Genomic DNA, 21,483 nt, shown 5'->3' on the forward strand with positions numbered 1-21,483 from the left:
ACAAAGTTGAGAAAATGCATTCATATAATTTGGATATTTCAAAATTAAATCAACAATAAATTATAACATTTATTTAATACACAGACATCATAAAGTTTCTAAAATTTCATTCAAATCGATATCATTTTTAACAATCGGTATCGGGTGGCTGGTCTTCTTGAGTGCGATAGAGACGTACCGCTCGGTTTTGTGAGAGGGACAGAATACGACCAACCGAGTCGGCACGTAGCTTGCTTGCAGGAGTTTTAGAGGTAACGCTAGGGCCATGCAACCGCGCTCTGAAAATTTTATTAATGAGTTAAAATGAGAATTAAGAAGGAAATTTTATATCTAGTAATAAGAATATGAAATATTTTATTAGTGTTATGGGCAGGGTATAACGAAATATTATGTAGAGATAAATTGATTTTTTAACATAGGGACTCAAAGAAATGCTAGAATAGAAAATTACGATTTATAAATAGGTTACAGGTAAAGTTGTCGAAACATGAATAATAAATGCATATTTTTATACCTTTTACCTTTTCTCCTAAAATCACATTTTAATATGACATTCCTTTTTGTTACATACTGTTTTTTACCCACGTTTTTTACCATAAATAATTTTTTACCATAAATAATAATCTCACCTGGCAGTTTTCTTTTAAGATTAACGTTTTCTATAATATAAATGCCATTTTTTCCAAGTGCGTTGGCAACAGTACGTTTTGTCATTTCACGTGTTTCTTCCGACTCCAATGTTGGTGCGTCCGTTGCTACCCCCACCACGTGCGTGAGATTACTGGCTATATACTCTGCTAGCTCGTAACTTAGACCTGAATTTTATACAAGAACATAAGGCTGATTGCTATATTAAGCTGTCCAACTATAAACGAATTATGTCCAAAATATTATATAGCTGATAACAAACTTCACTACTTACATTCAATTTAGGCTACTAAGGTAGGTAATTTTTGAATGTACCTATAAAATCTATCACCTAATCACATAAAAATGGATTTTCATTTAAGTTTTATCGACAGTATAAATTATTTAGAAAATATACACCTTCTAATAGGCACATAAAACAAAAGTTACAGAAATAGCTATAATATTGTGTAAAATATGGTTTTCTATGAGAAACAATGTTCATTATTAAGTAAAAAGTATCAGACATCCCTTACCAGGTATCCTACAAATGCAGCCCTTCACAAACTTGTCACTTAACGCCCAGCCAAAGTTAAACAGTATCAACGTTGGCTGACGAGCATCGTGCTTCAACACCGGCCACTGTAAAGCGACATCTAGCGAGAGAACCAACCCTGGGTCCACTTTGGTTAAATAACTGATATCTACTATTTCCACTGAAATAATTATAGTATTCATTGATAATTTCTTTGTCAAAAACAATAATCATAATGCATACAAAATCTCATTTAAATTTTGAGTGAATTTTGTGTTCATGTTCAAAAATGAGCCTTTATCAATGCAAATTTCAAACAGATCTCTGGACCCTGCCGCTCTTATTAAGAGAAAGTAATAAAATATGAAACATTCATTCATCTATAAATCCTCACTCATGGTTGCACGCATGATACCCAATCTTTAAATAATTATTTTTTATCAAAACACAATAGAATTGTCAAAATCGGTTCACTCAGATGAAAGTTCTAAGGTAACAAACAAAAAAAGTGCTATTGAATTTAAAAATCTGAATCAGTTGGTAATAGAATTCACTGTTGCACTTACGTCTGGTAAGTAAATACTCCGTAGGAATAATTGACGGTAACATAGAATTAGTGGCGGCTACATGTCCCATGTGTAATCCAGTGCCTAATCCAGGAATTCCGCAGTTGACGCATATTTTCCTAAAAACCCCATAAAACAATACTGTTTGCTCTGTTTGCGTAGACGTACCTATCACCTATGTAATTTTGAATATAATTTTTTTAAAGTGAATTATAAATTAAGTTATTTTTCTAGAAATTGCAAAACTCTCAAGCTATTCTTTCATTTATAACTTCACGATAATGTGTGATTCTTTCTATAGACTAAGAAACACACAAAATGTGTGTAACAACCTACAAATTAACCTACAAATTGTGTGTAACAATATATAACACTTATAAAGTATTTAAGGAAATAGGATTAAATTATACGTTTTGTTATTAATTATTTTCCCTTACCAGCCCTTTTCAATAGCTCCATAAAATGTTGCCATATCCTTCCATCGAGTTGGATGTGTTAAATCAAAAACTTCAATTCCATAACCATCTTCGATAAACCTTTTAAAGTTGTTTTCAGCTAATACAATTGGTACTAAAAATATTAGGACATGCATCTTCGCTTAGTTATAAAATAAGACTGCTATTCTAGATGTTTTGTATTAGAATAATATTTGTTTGTTTAGTATTCGATGATGTGGTTGTTGTTATAAGAATCAGAATCTTATGTAATTGTTTGATTTATTGATGGCAGTGGTGAGTAATCAAAATTAGACACAGCTTAGTCTTTGTTCATACAATATATAATGAAATCTGGCAAGGTAAGAAAGAACTTGGGTAAGATTTTTATTACGAACTTGAGTTTTAGTTGAACACAATAACTTCTTTTAGTCTGTATTCAAATTCAAATTCAAATTCAAATTTCATTTATTTACAAGAATGTAGTTACAAAAAAGGTGTTGTTACAATATTAAGGCGCTAATACATTCTACCCACTATTTGGGTGTACTGTAATGTAAATAAATATGTTTTATTGTTATGGTGTGGTTTTCTTTCCTTTTCGTGTGTGAATATTTAACGAAGGATACTGGTATAAAATAAAACAAAACATTCTGACTGATACGTTTATTTAAATTAATGAAATCAAGTATATACAGTTTTTGAAAATTACATGCACATAAGAAATTTACTCTCACATTAAGTTTATTAACTCGATGGGCCTACAAATAAAAATAATCTTAAGCCAATTTTGCCTTACAAAATTACCAAGATTCAAAGATAGATAGTCTAGTGAGTATATATTGCACTAGTCGTAAGGTACTAACTTAAATTAATCGTTGGTTTGATAAATATTAATACAATCCCGAGGGCATATCGGTCACTTTGTTCAAGCCGAAATTGCTCGAAGTGACCGGAGAAAATGTTCTTTTTAAGTCGCTATAGCTATGTGTCCCGTTCATAACCAAACTTGTCATACTAGCGGGTGCATCTCGTAACATGTGGGTCCCAGAGTAGAACCCTGAGGGACCCCCGCGCTTCATTAGGAACGTGTTATTGAAATTCGTATCGAAGGATCCCGAATTTAATTTACTCGAATATTTATCAGTTTTATTATCGTCTTTTGTATCGAAATGCTCATTTCTCGGTATCAAAGGCGGTTCTTCCACTTCGCTAGTGATAGAACACGATCTCTGACGCCTTTCGTAAGACCAAGTTGTTTTTTGTGGTTCGGGCGCCATAACTATATCGACCATTGAGTTTAAACCCTCGTCTATTCTATCTAGGCTTTTAGTTAGCTTCTTAGATTCTATCAGATTAACTATTTCGTCAACGCGACTGCACTTAGAGTTAGATTGATCGATCGACGAATGGCTGTCATGGAACATGCTATCTATGTATTCACGTTGTTTTGATCCTTTCTCTGAAGTTTGAAACGATTCACTTCGTTTCACCGATGTTTTTCTATTTTCCTCTCTAGATCTAGTTCTAGACCGTTTTAATTTATTATCATCTGTATCTCTTTCGATCATTTCATTGAATTTTGCTCGGCATTTCTTGAAATCGAAGCTGCTAACTGATTCTTTTTTTACTTGGTTCGGAAAACGCGATGCGCTTAGCAAAGAGTCTGAACCCTCGTCGCTAGAGTAATAAATATCTTCGAACATATCTTGAGGTTTATTGTAAAGCAGTCCCTGTTCTACAGGCGGGAACAGTTGTACGAGGCTTTTGGCTTTTCTTGGCGGGTGCGGTAATATCTTACTGGGCACTATTTCTTCTTCCTCTTCGAAATGACCGTCTAGTTCATTGCTTGTTGTTATATGAATGCTGTGTCTTGTGCTTGTAATTGAATCTTCTTTTTCCTCGCTTCTGTCCTTTTGATAATCCGTTTCTGACGTTCTATTGCTTTTGCATTTACTGTCTCGTCTGTTTAAATATTGTTCTGATTCCGCGTGGTTCACTATATTCCTCAATTCTTGTATGACTTCATCTATCGTTGTTTCGTCTTCGTCATCTGTGTTCTTTTTGTGTTCAATCTTTTTGGTGCTTTCTAGTTTTTTGTGAAGCGGTCGTTTGTTTCGCATTAAGTCATATGTTTCGTTTTTAATGTTGAAAACTTCGTAAACCATAGATTCTCTTTGCGGGTCACCTTCAGGGCTGAGGGAGCGCTCTGATGAGCTGATGCCTTCGTCTTCTGGTGGCGATGACTCGTCTGTAAATTAAGTTATTGTTTAATAACTTTGATGTTGGCGGGTTAATGTTATTTTAATTCTACATCGTAAATTATGTAAAGGGCGTATTAATCTTTAAGTTTACCTACTCATATTTTATTTGCTACGTATATTGTTTTCCTATTATTTTATCTATTTACAAATTTGACGTCATCGGCTTTCTGTTAAAAGTTGTAATAATAATAATATATGGATATATTCTAGATATAGAAACCTAAGTATAACAATTTTGTACTTATTCATCCCGAAAATAGCTTTCCAAAGTTTTAATGTCGTTGTAGTACACTGTGGTTTATTCATCAATTTTAAGTTAAAAAATATTACCTCGTTTCCTATGCGCGGAGTTTTTTTTCTTAATCACAAATGTTTTCTTCCTACTGGAACTGCCGTGCTCAGAGCGCAGAGTGCTCACTTCCTCTTGCAATTCACAGCATTTCTCTTTTAAACACTTCTCTAGTGATAAAAGTATTCCTTTTTCTTCTTGTAATATCTATAACAAATAAGGGGTTAATATTAAGGTCTTACGTTTAAAAAAGTTTGTAGATGATCTGTTTTTGTTAAAAATCACTAATGATAAGGAAGAAGATGGTCTGTTTCTATAACTTAGGTTTTATTTGTGAAAAATTGTCCCACATTTATATTATTTATTTTTATCCGACTTCTAAAGTGGTGGTTATCAAATCGATGTGTATGTATCAAAAAATCTCAGTTTATAAAAATGAAAAGATTAGATTAGACTGTTACAGATTCAAAACAGATGTGCCAAATTTGAAAAGACAGAATTATTGAAGTCTGGTTTATTTTGTGAATTATATTCCTAATTAAACTTCCTGGATATTTCTAAAATTAACTTATACATTACCTTAACTCTCTTCTCCAATAGCTCCAATTTATGTCTCAATTCATCTTTATCCTTCTGCGCTTCAGTCGCTTTTTCACTGAGTGTGTCAACATCGATGAGTTGTTTCTCGAAATTCTCTATTTCTTTGAGAACTTGCTCGTTGGGGTTTGGTAGTTTGATGACAGACTGTAAGAAATTAAGGATTTATGTAAGTAATAAATATAAGTATTAACAAATTATAAAAATAAAGATTTATTTTTCTTTTATTGTAACAAAATTATGAGGGTATAAATGGAAGTTATAATATATCTAGGCAAATAAATGGACAGAAAAGTGTTGTTCGCTTTTTATTCAGAGTAAAATATGGATGTTTCATCTATCACTACTTTTACTAGCTTCTTCAGATACAGTACATAACATTTATATATAATAACTTAAATTTTCAGTTTTTACGTCAGTAGCTTTCCATCTCTACACCTTCGTCAAACATACTTCTTCGCGTCATTCACCTTTCTCAACGATGGATTCCTGCTTCTGCATACGCACAGGCGGCATCGGATCGCATATTAAAACTGTAACATTACTCACCTATTTGATGCTCGAGCTCGTCGGAACCGGCTCTGTTGCATTACCACTCTACTACTTGTACTGTTGCAACTCTGCTTTACGCTTTATTAGTTTACTTCTCTTTACGCTTTATTAGTTTACTTCTCTTTATTAGTTTACCACTCTACACACCTGTTGTAAAGCGAGCGAGCGTCGAAGCCAGCCTGCTCGAGCTCCGCCTGTATGTAAAGCAGAGCCCCGAGGAACGATAGAGCCGCTACTATAGAACTCTACCACTCTATACAAACCCTGCACTATTCTATAGAGCTCTACCACTCTACCACTATATACAAACCTGCACTATTCTATCACTATGTTTCTCTATCGTTTTACAACTCTACTGTGTATGCTCTATCACTCTTGCTCTACAACTCTACCACTATACAACTGTACACACCTGTCGTAGAGCACGCGCATCAAAGCCAGCCTGCTCTAGCTCCGCCTGTATGTAGAGCCTGCGCTGCGGCCCCGGAGCAGTACCAAGCAGAGCTCCAAGAAACGATAGAGCAGCCACTTGTAGATCTGGTCTAGCTCCACTGCTCTGCACCATGCCGGCGAGGAAACGAAAGCGTACAGGCTCTCCATAACGTAATCGTAATGTTGATAGAGCTTCGGATACTGCGCTATGACCGCTTGCTGGTGGTAGACACGCAGCTGTTAGAAGCTGTAAGGTAAGAGGAATTGGTAATGACAATGAGGCTATGGTGATATTAAAGCGAGTGATAATTTATAATTTAATTTATTTGCAGGAATTGTGGTTAACTACAAGGTTTTACAATATATTACAATAAAGTCCGCACAATTCGCCAGCACACTGGTATACAAATATTTATGTATTTAACTAACTAAAATACAATTTCTTTTTAGATTAATTTTACATTACAGTTATTATTATCTTTAGTGTTTAAAAGCAAAGAACTCATATAAATTATAAAAGCAATGCGATTGCAGCCACTTTTTTAATTTAAGTTTAAACAATTGCATGGGCAATTCCTTAGATAAGATATATCACTGTGACATAACCAGTATTGATACTTGCTTTTCAATGTGATAATGACACTGACAATGATCCTGTGACATTATCAGATGATACTGACACTGTGATGGTCAGCATCACAGTGTCAGTATCATCTGTGTGTATTTCATTAATTAAGTATTAAGAGTTAATTATTTTTCATAGATATAAAACTAATATGTAATTTTTTGAGTATTTCAGATGATGAAAAGGCTGCATTATAAAATAATCCAAAACCCGTATACCTACTTCGGTCAATAACAAACAAATTATCAGCCACACAAAAAAATGATGACTCTACAAGTTAGTAACATTGTACACAATTTATAACACATAAAAGATTACAAAGAACAAAATAATAATGTAAACTGCATTCACCTGCAGCGCCAATATCCTGGATTTATTAACAGACGACATGATGCATACAGCCAGCGCATACACTCCATTAGAGCTAGACACGAGCCGTCGCACACAATCCGGGTATCTTGTACTGCAGCTCCATAGACATTGTCTGGAAAAACATAGTTTTATTTCTGGATTAAATGTACTAGTGTTATTCTATATTATATCTCAAAAGTACAATTAATCGTAGACGCAACGAGTTCTGAAAATACGGTGAGAAGCTAAATGAAAATAATTGCGGATTGAAATTAGTTAAGAAATTACGGTCGGGAATTACTTTAAAAGAATTACAGTTTGGAGCTATGTAGTAAGACACAATTACTAGCTCATATTAGATAAAAAAATCTACCCCCTGGAAGTTAATAAAAAAATGATTACGTACTAAAACTATATAACAACACATCGAGAAATACAATCAAAATTGATTCACACAAGCTGAAAATCACACATAAACAAATAACATAACTCACAAGCAAGCTAATTCATCAAGCAATGGCCGTCGTCGTAATGCAGGTGGTCCCCGCGCGGCGTCCCCCGCCTGACTGAGCTGCACATTGCGTAACAACTCTAGTAGTAGTGTGACGCCATCTAGCGGCTCGCCTGCGAACTCTTGGACGAAGCTAGTGGAAAATATTTTATTATAAATAATCTTAATAAATTAAATACTTGGGGCGTGATCTACATACAATAGATACCGAAGCCAAAAATATAGTTTTTCGAATTTTTGTCTGTTTGTCTGTATGTATGTCCGGGCTAATCTCAGAAATTACTGCATGGATTTAATTCAAATTTGGTACAGAGATAGCTTGAGACCTGAGGAAGAACATAGGACAGGTTTTAATCTCGGAAATCCCACGGGAACTACTTTTTCTTTGTCTACGCGGGCGAAGTCGCGGGCGGGAAGCTAGTAATAAATAATAATAAAATATTGTAAATTATTTATTTGTCTTACTCAGATAGACAGTATATTAACAGTTGTTTGATGTTTAAAACAATTAGATTAACTCAAAATAAGGAAGTAAGAAATGTTTTTATTGTTTAAGTTTACGCCATACGTGCATTTAACAAGTTAGAACGATCAACCCTGAACGATAAATAGCCTGACATACTCTTAGCCCTAGAAAGAAAAACGATCCGTAGGTAAAATGCATAAGTGTACAAGACTGGTTCTGATAAAATTATTAATTTGGACCAAACCATCAAATCCACATCATTGTTCTAATTGTAGACATTATCAGCACGCGGTAAAACCGCTCTTAAAACTTCGTATTTGAAATCAATTGATTTTTTAATTGTATCTAATTATAGTTCTTAAGCGCGTCACACACGGTGAAGATTGTAAACACGAAATTTTGTGTCAGTGTTTCGGGTCATTTGTAACAGGATGGCGGTTCTACAGGGGTCTTAGTAGGCAATGACAAAAAGAAAAATGATGGTCAGAACGCTGATACCGGATACTTTAAGATACTGTAATATTTTATATTAGAGAATCTTAACATAAATGATAAAATATTATAGTATCTTCACCGTGTGTGACGCACTTTAAGTTTTATGTAAATAAAATAACATCTCTCACCAGTTGAGTCTAAAATTAAATCTCAATTTAATCTCAGGTTCATTTATAACATAAACAATTTACGAGCACTTCAACAGACAGAAAGTTTATTCATTTATACATTTTTAATGCTCGTAAAATTCTGTTTTAATATCACACTTATTGTTTGTAATGACGGGGTGGAATTTTAAAGCTTATATGAATTTCCTCAAATTGGCTGTAAGGTTTTTATGCCACAATTATAATGCTATATCATTGTTATATTATTTTAAAATTTATTTAAGTTCCTACATTAAAAAAGGAAAATCGTCAAATTCAAAAAATTCTCATCGCAATTTATGGACGCCCCATTATATACATCCAAATTATTTCAGACTAGCTGTGCCCGCGACTTCGTCCGCGTGGAATAGTGACTGCATAGTAGTTACTACTTATCTTAAACTATTGATTAAACACAGACTACCATAAATAATTAAAAGAACTGTAAGTAAAATATATTACTAAACTGAGCTAAACAATACAAATAAAAGCCTTATTAATTTTCTACGTAAAATTTCTTTTAAATTATGTCATATTATTTTTAGGCACCAGGGGGGAGGGGAGCAAATTTCTTTTCCTTCCTTCCTTGTACGTTGTTATGTTTTTAACTATGTATCGTGCAGCAACTGATCAGCTTAATCGATACTCAGTTTTTATCAAATCCAGCACAAAATCCAAATCAGATCTTTCCTGAATCCTGTCTCACGGTTTAGTTACTACAGGTAGTAACTAAACCGTTTAGACCGTGCAATAAAAATTAAATTAAAAAAAAAACAGCGCTACGAAGAAAAGTGCATAGAAAAAGGAATAAATAATTTCACAAACTTCCCGAAGATTTTTAAAAATAAATACCATTTTAAATATTTATAAAAAAAAAACAAAGTCGTCGGGGCTGCCATGCCAACATCATCATAATATACCTCATTATCAAAATATATGGTACTTAATTTTAAAGATCGTCGGGAAGTTTGTAAAATAATTATTTATTCCTTTCGGTTTCTTATTTTCATGTAATATTTTCAAGTGAGCGAGACCTAGCTCTACCTCCATATTACATTCCTACATCATATTGATATCTATAAGTTTGTTGCTCCTTGACATCTTTTAAGTTGGGCCGTAACCGTGCACAAATTGTAATGGACCACAGTGGCAAAAGAAGTGGTATACTTAGGAAAAATATTGCCAAGGGCCAGGCCTATGTAGCTTTGAGTATAGTTCAAAATTTCCAGGGTGTGGCTATCCTCTCGCTCCCGTATCCCCTCTTCTTTCACAGACTTTCAACCCTTCCCTTTCCATCCCTAGTAAATGGCAGAACCGATTTTGATGTAAACCATATCTAATTGTACCTATATGTACACGTCATATCCTGTAGTTTGATGCTCCATTTGGTTTATTTATCCCCACTGTCACCCCTAAAAAGCCCTAAATGTAATAAACGGATGAACCGATTTCGATAAAATATGACTAATTGTAATTCACACGTTGCCCTTTCATATTTTGATATGCCGCTTGAGTATATTATTTGACCACATTATTCATTCCCACTTTTACCGCTGTAATCTAATAAATGGATTAACCGAATTGGATAAAAATATAACTAAGTGTACTTCACCCGTTATGCACTTTTATTTGATATGTCACTTGGGTATATTTGACAACTTTCGTTTTTTTCATTCCCACATTTACCCCTATAATAATATACCTAGGTATAATAAATGGATGAACCGATTTTGAAAATATGATAAACCGTCGGAAAATATGCTGCCTAACTAAAAAAACCGCATCGAATTCGGATTACCTGTTAGCGAGCTACGGTGGCACAAACAGACACACACACAGACACACATAGCGGTCAAACACTTATCACCCATCTTTTTGCGTCGGGGGTTAAAAATATAATACGACATAATTTAAAGGACATTTTATGTATAAAATTTACTTAGAAGTAAGCATAATTCTAATTTGACCAACCCCCCCTCCACACTTGGGCACTTTCGATATGATCACTTGGACATTTACAGGAAAAATAATTGTAACAGATAACTTACGTTTTATCGTACAGTGTATAGAATGCCTTAGCAAATGTTCGCCGTGAATACTTAAATGGTCATAACTTTTTTATTTACGAACCGATTGACATGAAATAAACACTAAATGTTAAATGAAGATTACCACAATATATTAGTGAAAACCGCATCTTAATCGGATAAGCCGTTTCTGAGATTAGCGTGCACGAACATACAGACAAACAGACAAACCGACAAACAGACAAACAGACAAACAGACAAAAATTTCTTTAACTACAGTTTTGGGTTTGGGATCGATTTAATAATAGCACCTGCTAATTTTTTTTATATATTTTGATTGTACAGACACGACTTTTCTAGAATTTTATTATATGTATTGATGATGATGATGATGATGATGATTTGACTTCTTATAAAGGACATCACCTAGGTCCTAGACACATTACAATGTCTAGCGAACTAGAAACTGTTCAGAAAACAAAAGATTTCTTTAAATGCCTATGAAACAGCATTTAATTTTAGGTTTGAACAACAAATCCCAGCGCCGGAATAATTGTTAAAACGAAGACGATCGACATTTACAGACCATAAAAAGACAGACAAAATGACATATAATTTGTGAAGAATAACTTTTTATCCCCGCAAAAGTTATTATACAAATATGAACCATTCGGATTTCTTTCATATAATTGTACAGCGACTGAGCAATTTTCTCTACTTATCCTGTGCTCATATTTTTTTATTTACGATGCAATAGTTATTCTGGTCACGTTTGTTTTTAGTGGCATTTTATATTGTTTTAATGGCCGTTATTATAGTTTAAGAATGTGGAATGATAGATGAGTGCTATTTAATTTTTAACCGACTGCAAAAAAGAGATGCTACATTTTTTTACTTTACAATAAGTTTTTTGACATTATATTTCATGTTTTAACTCTGTCATATCGAAATCGGGTAAGAAAAACGATACAAAAAAGCCTATTTTTTGTTTCGATTGATTTATGAGTAATAGTAGGTATGTATTTGTGTTTATTATTTGATTTTAGCTTTAATAACTGGTAAATAATAGAGAAGACGCATGTCTCCTTGTGACGTAGGAGGCAGATAAATTAAGAATTACAGTAAATTTCTTATAGGTTAGTGTGAGATCTCTCTGTGCTATGTCAGACTGTTTTTTACTATTTTCCATCGAGCATCGAACCCAAGACCACTGGATTGTAACGTACACGCTATAGTACCATTATTTAATAATTGTAAGTGAAGAACAACTATTTAATTAAAATTAATGGCTTCAAACAAGCGCTGTTAACTATGGTAATGTATTTCATATTAGATAATATGTTATTACGAAATACATTACAATTCAGTTAAGTTTATGCAAATTATTAGGATTTCATGGGAAAAGAAAAAAGCCTTAGAAAAATACAACAAACAGACAAACATGTTTTTATGTAAATGTGTCTTAACCATAAAACGGAACACCGTTACATTTTACGATCGAAGCCAGGATAAACAACATTGCTTACTGTTGGGTTTAATGGTTTACATAATAATATACGTTACGGGTACCCTTATAAAAAAGTGAATACATAGTATAACTAGTCAATACATAGTAAACTAAGTCGCTTCTCGCTGTTTGTCCCTACTTGCGCTTAGATTTTTAAAACTACGCAACAGATTTTGATGCAAGTTTTTTAATAGATAATAAATAATGATTCAAGAGGAAGGTTTATATTCATTATATATTCATAATTTCTGCAAAAGGGTCGTAGTAGGTAAATAATAATAAAACATACATACAAAAACTATAAAATACAAATTTGTAAGGCGCGATAACGCGAGCGAAGCGTACGCGAAGCGAAGCAAAGGCGACCTACAAAAACATACCTTGGAAAAGAAAGTCGAAGATCAGCTCGTAACTTGGTGAGAAGTTCGCTGGGAGATCCGAATTGACGGAGACTCATCTCCTCTCCCACTCCTAGACATGGATTCCTGGGAAATAAATAAAATTATATATTAATTATTAAATTATTTAATATGTAAATCGCTTAACTTGTAGGATACGGTAAAGTTTCACGACTGGATAGGCTACAAAACTTTTTGACGTATATTTTCATACATTGTTTTGTCCCTTGAGATATATCATATAAGCTAAACAAAACATAATATTCAGAATTAGTGAAATACGTGTTGATTTGGCTATAATATGTGTTTTTTTTTTTAATTTTAGAGACTTCATATTTAACTCGACCAAAAAAATTTTTTACAAACTTTTCATATTGACTCTAGGATTGTATTTTTACCTGAAATCCTTACTCCCCTGGGTGGGCAGGGTCCTCGCCTTGTTGGGGTCCTGCCCCGGGTCCACTTCGTATAAATTGCCCCCACTCAACTTTTTGCCCCATTTTTTGAGGGAAGTCGCGTAATCCTCTGGATTGTAAATCGGTGGTCGTTGCTTGTCCTGGAATATTTAATGGTAAATTTATTGTTCTGAAGTATTCACTTCTTTTACATTTTTATTTTTGTAATTAATTTTTGCCATAATTTTCAAATATTTTGGGACAGAAGCACGATCTTCTCTTTGGAAATAATTCGTAATTCGACCTTTCCGTAATTCATTATTGTGTTTTTAAAGCTATAATTTTGACGAGAGTAGGTATACAAAATCTGATAAGACTTTTATTTATTATCAGAACATTGAGATTTTAGTAACCGAATAGTACTTAAATTTACTTATCACACATATAATATTTTTGAACGCTGAAGATGACCTAACTCTCTTTACAAACTACAAGCCCTTAGAGATTTACCTAAAATTGAAACACGTTACGTGAACCATTAACCCGATGAGACCAATAACGAACTTTCCCTTGACAATGCAGTTCCATCTGCGGTGGAGTTTCACCTATATTGTCAATTTCCATTGTTACAACTCTCACATAAATACTTCGATACAATCTCGCTTAGGTTGTTAACGAACTATTTAAGTACTTTTGCAGTTTTGGTGTTAGGGTTTATGCATCTAGCCTTATTCGTTTATCGATAAATTAGTACCTATACAGTTTGGGGGGAAATGGGAAATGTTTGTACCTAACCTATAAAATATTCAATAAATGACTTTTGTTCAGGGGTTTTTAATTATCACGGGTAGATTTTGGCACTCTGAGGTGGCTATCTCGTCTTACTTCTTAGTGACATCTTTGATTTTTGATAGATGAAACGAATTCAAATTTGAATTTGAATTTGATGAAACGAAGATGAGATGGCCACTACAGGTAGAAAAATTCTCTTCTTGCTTATTGGAAAACTATACTTTGATGGAATGTTGATCATAATAAAGATTTGTCTTAAATATGTACCAAGTTATCGAGGTGGTCGTAAGCTCTGAAATAAAATTATAGGCAGTACAGGAGATGAGGAAATAGCCACAGAGTAAATGAATTTTGAGTTTCCTGAAGGCAGCTGTAATAAGCATTGAGCACTTATCTGCATTGTGGTTAAGGTTGTTTTGTTGTTATCGATAATACTACCCAGAAAATGATCAATAATAGGTAAGTATATTTATGTAGATACAGTGTCCTACAAGATAATGCGGAAGTACTATAGGTACTAGGATTCATAAATGTTGTAAACCAAGTAGATGATGATCATAAGGCAGACATGCATTAAGGTTAGATAACGTCAAAACTTTCCGAACGTTAGATTAATTCGGAGCTTTAGATTAATAATGTATGAAAGAAATATATGGTAGGTACTCTATCTTATATAGGGTGTAATCGTTAAGTGTGCACAGACGATTATTCCGTAACTATAACAGATATCAAAAAACTTTAAACTGATATTGAAAGTAGGTACTATACCTAATGAGTAAAATGACAATAATAACTTTTTTAAAATTTAACGAGAAACATCCAAAAATGTTACATGAAACTCTCCCATGATGAACGGGAATTAAAATGACTAATGAGACCAACCAGGCATTAGCTATCAAATATACAACGAATCCTCCAAATCGGTTCATCTAGTCGAGTTCGTAGTAACTAATCCAAAAAAATACAGTCGAATTGAGAACCTCATCCATTTTTTGAAGTAAGTTAAAAACTAAGTAATACCTAGAAATATAGATACCAAAAATAAATGAATTCATAATTAATAATTATCATATGCGGAAAGAGACTGGTTGAGTCATGGTTTTTAATAATTCACAAAAAAGATCGAGACCAAACCGACCCTGAAACTGTAGCACTAAATTTAATTTGAAACCCATTATTTTTAATAGCTGTATATTGTTTTCGTGCGAATGAAAACGAGAACAAGATGAAAGTTTGGTAATTGTAAGAGCCTGTTCACACGAGCGTGCAGCGTATGAAAATGCCCTATAATTAATATCATATTAACTGTTATATAATTTAGATAGTGGTTTCGTAAGAGATTTGGTATGATAAGGGATCCTAAATTTTTAAAGATAATCAAATTGTAATACTATTCATCAATAAAACGTTTCTTGTTGAGTTTCTTGTCGGCTTTTCTTTGAAGAAACTGCATTCCGAACCGGTGGTAAATCATTTCTATTTTATGGCGATTCACAATTGTTTCTAAAAGAATTATTCTAGTAAAAACGCCTCCTCCTTTTTTTAAGTCGGTTAAAAATAACATGACGTTTCTTAATTAAGTACAAAAGTAATTATTATAGGATTGACTGTATCTTTATCTATATAATACTTCGTTAAATGAAGTAAAAGGATCTTATGCTATGAGTACTAACTACTAACTCTAATTATATGTATGTAGGTATGTATATCATATTTCTTTGGCACGCTCTGTTTCGTAAACGGCTATACCTATATATGTAATTGCTTGAAGGTAGGAATCGCTAGATTATAATAATTATACTATATTGTCTCAATTTTGAGATTGACACTGGGTATGACGAAATTACAAATTAAATTATATAACTACATAGATACCTTCGTTATTTTGTGCAGTTTGCAAACCTTTCGAGAGAGCCGAGAGGTATCACAATAAAGTACTCTATTTTAAATGAAGATAAGGTAAGATTTTATTGTTATTTTTCTAGTAACATTTTTTTATTTAATTATTTGATCTAATCTTAATGAGGTTTATTAATAATTATTTAATTACACATACCTTGGATATCGGCTCTTCGCTCCAGCCCGCGCAGTTTGCCATACCGTCCAGTAACGTCAGCTCACTGTAACAAATAGAAGGAAAATATATATCGAGTTATTACTTTTTCACAGGAATTATTATTTCACCATACTTTGTCCATAGTTTGAGGATATTTTTTCCAAATACAATTTTTATCTAATAAAGGTACGATGACAGTCGTGAAACCTCTTTTTTATGTTCTGTGGTCGTGAAGGACCACATTGTTTAAATTTAGGCTATGTATGTAATATAATATTATAAAATCATAATTAGTATTATTATACTAAAAAATCTCTCTATCAGAATCTTCAAATTCGTTTCATTCTACGGCCTTAAAATTTAAAGTATCGTTAAAATTGTAAACATAAAACATCTGTTAACTATGATTCAAAGCTCGTTTATGTCTTAATAATATAAAATACTATAAAACCATAGAATATAAACACTGATAAAACACAGGTAATATGTGTCGGCGATATTAAACTTCAATCAACGTTATACCCGTGTCGTAGGATCACAATGGACCGAGGGACATACCGACACGCATGCGCTTGTGCATTTTATTGTTTATAATAATACAGTAAGAACATTATTTATTCGTGTAGGTAATAGTATGGAAATATAGGTATGTGAAAATAATATAGGGAGTGAAAGAAGGAATGTATAAAAAATGTAGATGTAGGTAGGTACAATTGCACAGATTGTTTACTTTTGAAAAGGAAAAAGTAGGTGAACATCATAACTTTCTGTGAATATTTATTATACACCTAGATTTTTTCTTATCTTACAATCCACTTGATTATTTTAAAGTAAATAAATATCACGTAAAGACTAGTGTCTAGTGGTAATATGAGTTTTTTTTTTCTATCATATTTTTAACTAGCTGTGTGCAGTAGTGCTCCGCTCCTTTTGTTCTTAGCTTAGCGTAGTAATTATATATAGCCTACCTCGATAAATGGGCTATCTAACACCAATTTTTCAAATCGTATAAGTAGTTCCCAAGATTAGCGCATTCAAACAAATAAACAAACTCTTCAGCTTTATAATTTTAAAATATACTAGCTGCTCCGCGCGGTTTCACCCCCGTGGCTCCACTCCTGTTGCCCGTAGCGTGATGAAATATAGCCTATAACCTTCCTCGATAAATGGGCTATCTAACACCGAAAGAATTTTTCAAATAGGACCAGTAGTTCCCGAGATTAGTGCGTTCAAACAAACAAACAAACAAACAAACTCTTCAGCTTTATAATATTAGTATAGATAACTATAATAATAATATCTATCTATACAGATTTGATGACAAAAATGTGAGTGCCCGATCCTATTTGACTAACAACGCGAAAGAATATTTACAACTTGGCATGTATTATTTAACTTCTAACATAATGTTATGCAAATTAAAATGTAGTCAGTAATATATTATAATATTTACAGTTATGTAACGTGACGCATATACAGACATACAGAGTATACAGACATGCAAAATATTACCTAATGGCCATATTGTCTTCAGAGCATGACATTAGTTTAATTCATGACTTGCTTAATAATAATCAAAATTAGGTGTGTGATGTTCCGTTATTTAGATTTCGAAGTATTTAAATTCGAAATAAACAACAGATTGACTTATTTTACAAAAATTAACTAATAAAACAAAAAAAATTATTCAGGTGTTTCAAACAATATTATTTCCTTAATTTACCTACAAATTCTTTCTCACGATTCATGAAGAAATCTAAAATGAAATAAAATACAAGTACATATAACTATTTAGATTTTCAATGCGATAATCTCGTTTCAAAAAACTTTCTTTAAAAATTCTGAAATTTTCAAATTTCATTACCTACCTAAGTACTTACCATATGGTTCATGATGATATTTATTTATTTTATGCATTTCACTTTAACATCCTTTTTGCATCGATTATAATATATTCATAAGAAAGTCATCGAAATGCAGATAAATCCACAAATCAATTTTAATTTTATTAACGCGTTCTAAATGTTCTATTAATATTTAATTTATTTTATTTCACTATACATTGCACTGCATATAATTATTAATATAACCATTGAGATAATATTAATATGGAGCAGACACCACGAACAAAATCTGTGCGCCAAGCGCGGCGGCGCGGGGCGCGCCAATGACGGCTGGACAGTCATAGATTATGCGATGTCACTGACTCACCGCTATAGAGGCGACACTTTGTTTTATTCTGTCTATTTTATTGGGTGCCACTCCTTACATGCACGTTGACTTGAAATTTTCTTTGTACTTACTTAATATTTATTTTAGGTATAAACTGACTTTACTACGCGGGGCTAACAATATCTGGCATATAATATAGGATGATGTAAATAGTGACGTTTTAGGTTCAGTCAGGGCTATGGGAAGTTTTATTCCTTACAAATTGAGCCTTTTTTAGAAAAAATATTAATTACTTATCTCTGAACTAGCGGTCCGCCCCGGCTTCGCCCGTGGCACATATTTCGCAATAAAAAGTAGCCTATGTTCTTTCTCAGGGTCTTAAGATTGTCTGTGCCAAAGGAGAATGCCCATGAAAGTATGGACCACAGTACAGTGTTGCGTCAATGCCAGAGTGGTTTTGGAGGGTTCTTCGATATTCAAAAGATTTTTACCAATTGATTTTTTTGTGATAAAAACAGGGGTTTTCAAGATATTGAGAAAAATGTGAAATAACCTCAAAACTTAAATAACCCCGATTTAGTTAGGTTTATGTGTGATTTAGGTAACATTTTATCGTCCAAAGGTTATTTTTCGATTAACATATTTAATCTATGCGTAGAGCTTATGCTTTCAGACAAAGTCTATCTGTTCATCGGCTAGTGTAGGTAGGCACCAGAAATCTTCCGGGACGGATTTCAAGAAAACCTAAATATATACTTAAAAAATGCCAATTGAGTTTTTATTCGGTTAACATGTTGTTGTTGTTGTTGTTGTTTGAATCATTTTTTCACTACATATTCGAAGAAAGAAACAAATAAGAAATAACTGGTTACCTACCAAGCTATGTCATAATAATATTTTTTTTTATATATACATATTTATATTATTTTACTTCACTATCTTTGTTAAAACAACCTACAGTGTATAAACAATACCTTAAAGAGTGATTTTATGTTAATTGATTTTTTTGTTATTCAATGAAAACAATAATCGATATTAATACATTTAGCTATTTACCATAGTAAATGTAATAAGTTACCGCTTGGTTACCGTGGTAACTGGTAATGGACACTAAATCTATAATAACGGATCTAAACAATTACATGTCTTATTAGATTTTACAAAACATTCCCTGTTCAAAATATATTTTCCGATGGTAAGAAGGCCTCTAAATTGCCGAGATTTTTTTTAATAGTATTGTTGTCTTGATGCATGAGAAAAACCAGTACCAAAAATGGGCATTCACCTTTCATCAAAATCGGTCCAGTAGTTTATGAGCCTATTAATTACAATCAAACACACAAACAAAGTTTTACTCTTTATAATATTAGTGCAGATAAATAAATAATAATTCAATTATACGTTCAAGTCAGTAGCTTATACAATATCAATTAAAAACTTGATTAAAATCAATTAACAAAAAAAAAATTGGTGATTGAGTACCTTATTGATTTTCATATTTCATGATTTCACCTTTTTTCAATTAACAACCAGTCTATGCTTTTCTAAATATGTAAAATTATTATTTTATACTATAAAAATATACGCCAGCAAATATTACTAACAACACTTATTTCATGCCCAATGTCATATCTTAAATTTTTAATCTATGACAAAATGTCGCCCGCCAAAAATTTTGCTCTAACTAAGTTTTAAAAATTATTATCTAGTTACTTACTGATGAAAAGTTATTCCTTTGCACTTTTCCGTATTCTTTGTATTATTTGTGCAATATCGTAACACACACGTAGGCATATTTGATGCTTTTCACTTTAAAACAAATAAAAAATGAGCGTGACGTTCGCGCCAATGAGCGAGCAAGCGACTGAGTGCAGTTACGCCACATGACGTATGTTGAGTGGAACATAAGTGATGTAGGCGGTATCGTCTCCATATTAATATTATCTCAATGAATATAACCAATTTTTTATTGATAGAAAAAAAAAAACATTTTGGATTGCCGCCAAAACACCACAGACTAAATATAACAGACTAAAATGTAGACGTCAAAACAAAACCATGCACCCGTAGACAGAGTAACTAATAGACCCAATGACGATACCTTTCTCACTTACACAAGAAAGAGAGCGAAAATACCATAACAAATGCATAAGACAAAGACACAAATACCCAATTTTTTGTCCCTTAGTGTGTAACCTGTTTTTCAAGATCCGCAACTTGAGTTGCGAAACAAACTTTGACAGTTCGTGCCTTCATCGTGCTTGGTGTTCGAATTTTGGATATTATTTAGTAAAAAATCGATACGAGTACATTGAAAAGACGGTGAAATTATCTTAATATAGACATCGAAGTAAATAGAATGGTGCGTTGTCGTGTTATTGCATGTATAAGCGATAGTGAGAAGAAAATTGCCGGTGTGTCTTTTCACGCGTAAGTACGACTTTATTGTCCTTATTTATAGTTTCTCAGTGATGATTATTTATACTTTAGCCTAAAGTAACAACAAGTCGCGTTAAAACAAGGAAAATATTCGCGTAATATCGATTTTTACATTCAATAACCTATAAACATCAACAAGTAAGTGTTGCCAGTGTCGGGAAAAATAATACCCCGATCATCAATAAAAAAATATTGATTTGACAATATGGCGAAACTCGAAAGTAAATGAATATGAAATCCCATAATAACCCAGTGTTTCGGGAAGACTTCGGCATCGAAAACATATTTTAATTTATTATTTCTCATAGTAATAATTGTGATTGACATAAAATTACACTTATAATTTTAGAGAACCTGTGCTACCTGCGAGCATTAATTATTATTAACCTATGTTTATCGATTTGTTTCCAGATGATTCAGACCTACGTAATTAATGGATCGAAGTGGTAGAAAAGATTGGATTCTCACAAAATATTGTAAAATATGAACAAGCCAATGAAAAAGTAAGAAATGTGTTTCGTCATCAATAATCAATCTGCTTATATTTTTTGTATCTACTAAATTGATTATAAAGACAAAAGAAAAATCTCATAACTGGTTTTATTTAATTGCTCCTAAAAATATTTACCCTTTCCAAAACATCCGGGAGCTCGGGTACTGTGGCAACATTCAACTTATACATTGACAAACTATCTTTGTCTCAGTCGCGGTTACAGAGTACCTTTGTCTATTAGTTTCTCAGTCTACGCATGCACCACGATTCGAACACGCGTACAGATAATAAATTTTGCACAGACTATGTATCTA

General features: G+C 32.8%; 2 protein-coding genes across 6 annotated transcripts in view; both read right to left on the bottom strand.

The window, feature by feature from the left end:
• Positions 1-87: 87 nt before the first annotated feature.
• On the bottom strand, positions 88-2,320 carry LOC123695695. Its single transcript, XM_045641602.1, has 5 exons — positions 2,166-2,320; positions 1,729-1,847; positions 1,164-1,343; positions 630-815; positions 88-278 (listed from the first exon to the last, which is right to left on the bottom strand). Exons 1-5 carry the CDS (start codon positions 2,318-2,320, stop codon positions 88-90), a joined length of 831 nt encoding a protein of 276 aa, XP_045497558.1.
• A 493-nt stretch (positions 2,321-2,813) lies between these two features.
• LOC123695799 (putative uncharacterized protein DDB_G0286901) overlaps positions 2,814-21,483 on the bottom strand; it is a 102,431-nt gene continuing 83,761 nt past the window's right edge. For 4 of the 5 annotated variants that reach the window (XM_045641727.1, XM_045641732.1, XM_045641734.1 and 1 more), the window contains 9 exons: positions 16,066-16,129; positions 13,221-13,378; positions 12,805-12,909; positions 7,767-7,916; positions 7,273-7,405; positions 6,277-6,543; positions 5,295-5,459; positions 4,757-4,922; positions 2,814-4,413 (listed from right to left, as the gene is read on the bottom strand). In XM_045641727.1, the coding sequence (XP_045497683.1) occupies positions 3,056-4,413; positions 4,757-4,922; positions 5,295-5,459; positions 6,277-6,543; positions 7,273-7,405; positions 7,767-7,916; positions 12,805-12,909; positions 13,221-13,378; positions 16,066-16,129 (2,566 nt within the window). In that variant the 3' untranslated portion in view covers positions 2,814-3,055. Of the gene's footprint in view, positions 4,414-4,756; positions 4,923-5,294; positions 5,460-6,276; positions 6,544-7,272; positions 7,406-7,766; positions 7,917-12,804; positions 12,910-13,220; positions 13,379-16,065; positions 16,130-17,945; positions 18,133-21,483 lie in introns of those variants that run through there. The other variant, XM_045641735.1, reaches the window with a different exon arrangement.

The sequence above is a fragment of the Colias croceus genome, chromosome 11 (genome assembly GCF_905220415.1).
Source record: "Colias croceus chromosome 11, ilColCroc2.1".
Classification (NCBI taxonomy): Eukaryota; Metazoa; Arthropoda; class Insecta; order Lepidoptera; family Pieridae; genus Colias; species Colias croceus.